The sequence below is a fragment of the Pyxicephalus adspersus genome, chromosome 2 (genome assembly GCF_032062135.1).
Source record: "Pyxicephalus adspersus chromosome 2, UCB_Pads_2.0, whole genome shotgun sequence".
NCBI classification, from domain to species: Eukaryota; Metazoa; Chordata; class Amphibia; order Anura; family Pyxicephalidae; genus Pyxicephalus; species Pyxicephalus adspersus.
In genome coordinates this window covers 26,649,855-26,657,190 of record NC_092859.1, presented here as the reverse complement: position 1 = coordinate 26,657,190, position 7,336 = coordinate 26,649,855, and the positions used below count along the sequence as shown (strand labels likewise).

The 7,336-nt window shown below is 40.0% G+C and overlaps 1 protein-coding gene across 2 annotated transcripts in view; it reads right to left on the bottom strand.

The window, feature by feature from the left end:
* Positions 1-7,336, bottom strand: part of ITPR2 (inositol 1,4,5-trisphosphate receptor type 2) — a 180,647-nt gene that overhangs the window by 151,400 nt on the left and 21,911 nt on the right. For both annotated transcript variants that reach the window (XM_072400134.1, XM_072400135.1), the window contains exon 2: positions 1,893-1,963. In XM_072400134.1, coding sequence (XP_072256235.1) covers positions 1,893-1,963 — 71 coding nt within the window. The remainder of the gene's footprint in view (positions 1-1,892; positions 1,964-7,336) is intronic.

The window sequence follows — 7,336 nt, the reverse complement described above, 5'->3', positions numbered from 1 at the left end:
GCTCCGCTTTAATTGTGGGATTAACTCTATACCATAAGGAGTTGTTCTGTAGTCCCGAAGTACAGTACAGGGGGATTAAACCTAGAGTAAGGTCAGAACCTGCAGCTGGCAATGTCAGCTGCAGGTTCTGACTTTACTCTAGGTTTAATCCCCCTGTACTGTACTGGGGCTTAACCCTAGAGACTCTGCAATTAACAAGGGGTGGACATAAAACAAGTAAGAGGAGGATAGCAGTTGGAGTGTCCTAAAAACTTGCTTCAGTTTTTCAAAGGTATTGGAGGAAAAACAAGAAAGTCAGGAATTCACTGGATTTCTGGCATATCAACTGGATATCAAAGTATTTATTGTGTTTTGCATGTACTGCAGTGATTCACTGTATATGTGTTGTAATAGAGTTGTGTTGTAAAAGTAGAGTTTAAATAAAAAAAAAGTGCTGCATGAAAAGACCTAAATGCCTAATTAACTCAGCGCATCTTAAACATCAAGTGTGCCAGTAAACTGTAAGGAAAATGTATGTTTCTATTCAGGACAATCATGCATTATACAACAATGTTGGTAGAAGCACAGGCTGGGATCAGTGAGAACTGTGTCTAATGGATATCTATCTCAGGTCTTTGAAAGGTATGCATCCCTGAGAAGTTGAAAACCAACAAAACCAGTCTTACGCAGGAAAAGTTGTTTGACAGCAATGGAAAACAATGACAATCTTCTCCAAACAAATGTTCGGTATCAGATGTACTTCTAAAAATAAAAACTTCTAAAAATATATTTTTCCTAGAAAAACATGGACTTTGCCTACTAAGGGCAAAGGTAATACATTTGTCTAAAGTAAACTCAAAGACAAAACTTTTTTGTTTCTTTTTTTTTTCCCCCCCTTTTTTTTTTTTTATATGTGTCGCATTGGGTAGATTTACATAAACACTTTAATAGCTCCATGTCAATCCCTACCTCTCTTCCCGAGTATTTTTGTTACTTGCCTTTATAGTACAAACTCCATGTGTAAGCTTTAAATCAATTGGGTTGGAGAATACAAATAGTTAAAGACCCTTCGCCTGCCCCCACACTACATCACTCAAGCCTGCAAACTCCCCACCAGGCACCCATTTCTGAATTGTAAGAAGAAAGCAAAAAGTCCTCCCTACAATAAATAAACAGTGCCGACGGTTCTTTACCCTAATGAATGGGGTCACGTATATTTAGTTCTCCGTTTTTCGAGATGGAGACTTCTGTTATGGCTCTTACAACTTTATGCCACCCTAAATACAGATACTCTATACCACATGGCGCAACATTAAACCAGCTATCTTGACTCATGCCTTTGTCTCGTTCACTTGCACAGTGTTGTTTGCCAGGACCTAAGGCTACGTACACACTTGCAATAATTGTTGTTAGAAAATGAATGATTAACGACCGATCAATGATTATTCACGATTATTTTGAACAATCGCATTGTGCACAATTCTGTACATGCTGTAACGATATGATTGTTCAAATATAATCCACCAATAATGTACACACACTAGATACGATTGTTTGAACGATGCAGGAATTGACATGTACAGGAGAAAGTGTATAACAGAACAATCCCAAATCACTGAACGACCATACACACAATAGATAGCGAACAATCGTCGGCCAGTCAGATCTGCCGGGATGGTCGTTCTTTTCCAGCGACATTCCTCATTCGTCGTCGTCGCTGTGCACTTTTTTGTTAACAATTATCAGCAGATTGGTCGTTAATCATTCGTTTACAACGATAATTATTGCATGCGTGTACATCTTTGATTGGCCATTATCCTGACATTCATTTTTTGTCTCACCTAGATAAAAACACACAGAAACCCTACTGATTTTTGGCTGCAAAAAGAAGCACTCAGAATTAGAATCCTTACCTCTGAACTTTTTTGGTGGGTTAGCCAAATCTCCAGCCTCTGGGTTAACCACACATCTGTCATCCACCAACCTACAGACATAAAAAGAGAAAAGCATCTTCAGTTTGTATTCTGAACATTAGAGGATCAAATATTGACAAAGCAAAGGTTCAAAACTGGCTAAGCTTAGCAAAATCAACAATGACACATTGCAGGATTACTGAAAATATACATATTACCACAGATATATTTTATAGGCTGGGTCATTGAGTTGTTCAGAGCTGAAGAAACGAAAGGAGCAAGACATTCATTATGCCTAAACAATTAGTGTTTGTGCTAAAGTTTTTTTCTCTCTCTCTGACTCTTTGACTTTTAAAGGAGCAATGGCACCATGGACCAGTGGCTACAGATCTATGAGATGGGCCCCAGTATACAATATATTATAACAATATAATCCTCCCTTCTTTATCCCTGATGGGAGGGCAGTAAAGCTTCCTCACAAAGGCTACACAATGGTAAACAACAGCATCTCTCCCAATGTTAGAAGATTGGGTATGGGTGGTGTTCTGGATTTCTAGCACACTTCCCGTCTTAGAGTGGCAACATTGCTCCTCCATGAATAGAGTAGCAGTGAACTGTTAGAGGAATTGCCTCTCTAATTCCTGTTGCTCCTTTAAAAAGTGAACATTCTGCAAGGAGTTTCTCCTCTACTGAAAAGAACAGGTAAATTTGGCAATTCAAATGGGCCCTAATTTGTAAAGAGCCTCAGTTGGAGGAGTATTATACTGCTGGTGAGTTCCCACACCACAATATACAATATTCTTGCTGATGAATTCTCATTGCTGGCTTTCTTTCTAGCACAGCATACGGTATAGGCATTGTAGAGCTGTTGCTAAATATGTCAGAAAATAGGGCACATAAACATCTTTATTTGGATGCGCAAAGCACATGGCACACTAGGACCACACCATACACGTTTAATATCCATCCCCAGTCTGTCAGACAGGTTTAGGTATCAGCTATGCATACCTAAGAATTGAATCACTTCAATAAAAAGTTTATTTTAGTAAATCATACACAGAGGGTGCACAATTTTTAATGCATGCTGCAAAAAAAAAAAACCCTAAAAATGTATCGGACAAAATATGTAGTCTACTAATCTATCTGTGACAAAGGCTATGTGTACAATTTGGCATGAAAACACCTTTAAAAAAATGCCTGGCTTTAAAAACTATAAAGTAAATGGACCATTAACACTATGTGGTTTTCATGAAGTCTCAATTTTTTTGCTTCCTGCTTAGAATGAAGAATCTGCAGCCAGCCACAAGAGTCTTGGCTGGGAAGTGTGTACATCGCAGCCGCTGGGCATGGCCTGGACGCGATCAGAATTCTTGTGTGAAGGACACTGTTGTCCATGCAGAATTGGCACGTTTTGCCTGCAGGAAGGAAGAAGGAAAAAAACCCTCATAATTAATTTTGCCTGAATTAAGTCAAGGCTGGAATACAAGGCCCATTGCCTTGACAACTACACTCGCATGACAAGTATACGGAAGAGAGAAAGAAGGATTATGTCTGTGGTGCACACACAGCAATATTATTTACAATAAGTTCTAGGTGCAGATATGGCTGTTTATTTTTTTATACTGATGGATGAAAACATTGCCTTTTATGTTGTTCTGTTTATGTTTTTATATTTATTTTTTACATTATGAGTTATTATGGGTTTTGTATTTTTTATGACTTTTTTATGTTTTAAAGTACAAAAACACCAGCTAGTCCTTGTTTGTTTCAGTGTCCACAATGCAGTGTGGCTTGCTAGGAGATAAAGGAATAGAAAAGTAGGGCTATGTAAGCCTGGTGAGGAGGTTGCAGAGGGATTATGAACTCCTCATGCCAGAGAACTGCTGCATGTAGCTTCTTCAAACAGCAGCTCCATAGAGAATAATGGGGTACAGTAACGCTGACTGCCGCCAGTTATACAATAGGCAGATTCTGGTTCTTTAGGAATCAGCGCTGCAGTAAGAATGACCAAGGGGCTGACAAGGTGCAAACTGGGATCGCTTGATCTTGAGGTCAGGTTTACAGCCCAGAAGCTTACACAAGAACAAGTCAGGAATGGAGGCTCTCAAATCTTCTGCTCCAGTCTATGTGTGCTGAATACAGATCTTAATGGCAGAGCTGGCAGCCGCTTTAAACAAACTTTTGGCATCGGCTTTAATGCTCGCCGATGTCAGCTGAAGCCTTCTGGAGGCTTGTTTAAAGTAGCAGCCAGCACTTTTATTACAGGAAACTGTACTGTGAAATAATGGAGGCTGTGTCTGCTTCTAAAAATGCCAATTGCCTGGATGTCATGCTTTTCAAGATGCTTCAGTACAGTTCAGAGTCACTGATCTTGAACAAGTATAAAAAAAAAATGCAACCCTGACTTCACTCTGACTTTTTAATTTGCATGACTGTTCCAGGTCAGTAATAAGCAGGAAATTATTGTAATTCTAAGTGGGGTATTATAACAATTACAGACTCTTTATTGCTCTAGGATTTTCTTAACCTGTATTCAACTTGACAACATATTCTTACTACTCAGAGGTAACTAGCAGATCCCATGGTTGGTTGGTTCTGGATCATGCAATCTAAAGCTATGATGTCAAACAACTTGTATGCTTGGCTCTGCTTTGTAAAGCCAGGTTGGGTGGCTGCAAGTTCGTGCAGGTCAAAACCTTGTAATATTTTACATGCAGTGTTGCAATAAAATACCTATTATTTTAAACTATAGTTCTGCTTTGATTCAGTGATGAACCATGGTCGTTTACAATCAGCCCTTTCCTCGCCTATGGCTACTTTAAAGAGACCCTGTCAGTATCTAAAAGCAAATTTAAAGTTCTGCAAGAGAAGAGCCATATATTGGCCCCTATGACATCTCACACTTCCTACTTTCCACTGCAGAACTGCAGCAAAATTCGTCTGCATTCAGTATGTACGCACCATTGCATGCTGCGGTTACTGCCTATGGGGTTTAGAGTAAAAAGCCACAGAATGCAGCAATCGATGCTGATGGAGGGTTAAGGCGACGGTGCTGCAATGGAGTCAATGTAGGATACACGGGCCACCAGACAGGCAAATATAATGGCTGTGTTGTTGTTGCCATCTGCGTTCATGTTTGATGGAACAGAAACACAGACAGCAAAAAGAAAAGTCAAAAGGGCTTTAAGCACCTCTCCTCCCCCCATTCCCATACACAATCTATAGTAGGGGAAAAATATTTTGTGTGCTGTATTCCAGCAATGGCGATTTGTGGTTTTGTGAACACAGTATCGATGGAGGTTGCATGAGGATGAATATGAGGTATGTAAACTGGAGTGTGTTTATGTTGTTACATGGTGGTGGAGGATTTGTGATGATTGTTTAGATAAAAACTCACTGAACAAGGACAGGCTTTGTTTACTTGCTGAGAACTTTCGCAGGTTATGTAAGGAGTAGAAGCCGATCTGGTGTGTATTATCAGAATGCCGTCCTGGAATACATTTTTTAGTTACAAAGTAGAATGTTACTAGATCACTATGCAAGCATATTGGACCTTCCTTTGGGGTTCTGTTTTATTTTTAGAGCATTACTGAGTACATAATAAAATCCAAAGTCAGCTGCCCCTAACAGCCAAAACTTTTTGTTTAATTTAGAATAGAGTGAGGAATCCTTTAGAGGCTTTTATTGCCAATTCCTGTCCTGCCTACAGAAAGTGAGGAGAACCCCAACAGTAATACAATCAGACAAAAAAATGTTGATAATAGTAGGAAAAGCCCTTTACCCTGTCAGCTAAACCTGTTGACAGTAAGAAAGGAAATAAGGGGAAATTTCTCTGAGCAATAGGCAGTTAGCAGGAAGAGCTAATCTACTTCCTAAACTCTGCACACTTAAGTGACATTCTGTGTTCACTAGGGCACAGATCTCTATTCCAGCAACCTAGCAGCGTGCTTGCCTTTCCAACTCTTCCTGCAAGATGTCACCATGAAGGCAGAACAGTGACTACTGAGGATGAGGCAATGCCAGGTTAGGGAGGGAGTAGTACCAAGCAAGGAATGGGACAATATCAGGTTAGGGAAAGGGAAGCAGTAACCTGAGATATGAAAATAGATTATAAATTGCCATAAACCACGGTCCATCATCATAAAAACATCACAAGGTTTGGAGAATAGTGTGTTCCTGCATTTATGTATGCACAGCATTGTGTATGTCAGACATATTTATTAAGACTAGCCATCAGCTTATCATTATTTCAGTGCTATTATGCCTTACTTAAGTAATGACCCGTACTGCCAAGTCCTCGCTAAATGCATACACATTCATGTATGTTAATGAGTAATATTAAAATGTTAGCAGAAGGCATTCTGTTTATTTAAGTAGACTGCCTAACACCACACAACAGAAATAAAATTGTACCTGCTGCATTTTTATATTATATCATTCATATATCTGTTGCATTGCACAGTAGTGGGTTATTATGCTTTGAAGCGTGCTGTACAACAGATAGGGTGGAGGTGAATGGCATCACATTGCACATACAAGAACACACAGCGAAATGGTGTGCTATGTCAACTTCTATTCTAACCCCCAATACACCTAATTACTGTCACTGCAAAGTCTGCTGACCAGACTAGCTTCTATTCTGCAGGTAATTAATAGAAATCTCTGTTCTTTACTCTGAAGAGGAGTCCCAACATTTAAACATGATAAGTGTGTATATGCCCTATTGAGACTACTGCATCACGGTAACATATTTTAACACATAACACCGGTGCAACATAAGTGCAGTGCGTTGTGATGCCATTTTTTGTGAATTGCACCCTTGCACATTATGCAGTAGCAGCCAACGCACCCACACAGCAGCAGGCAGCAACCATGTTACAAAGTGCTTTACAGTACACAATTAAAGTTTATGTTGGGCTTTATTTGTGTCTGTAAGATATGTGGCACAGGATCTAAAGCATGTGGTGTGGGTACTGACTATAGCATATGGGTACATTGTATACTATGAGTAGGCTAAAAGTACTAAAAGTATAATAAGCCACAACCAACATGGCACCCATTGTAGCCACATCCACTTTTTGCAGCAGGAACAACACCGGTCTCCTCTTCTCATAGTCAAGGTGTCCCTCTTTTTTGGGATCCAATGTTGTACAGTTGCACAAAGTATAACAATGATTTATGTCTGTGCTATCTCTGACACCCACAGATATTGCAGAGCCACCTACTGGAAAATGTATTATGGGTAAAGAGAGGCCCGTAGCCGTAAGAATTAGGCGCAGTGCCTACATGACCGGGTGCTAGGCCTAGCCCAGAGCTTTTAAGGGGTTAAGAAATATAGGTAGTGTGGCTAGAGGGGGCTGGGCTAGTATACAACGTGGGGTAGGAGGAGATTAGGAATGGGAGATGTTAAAAGGGCTGGATGATAGTGAGGGGCCCTCTTTTGG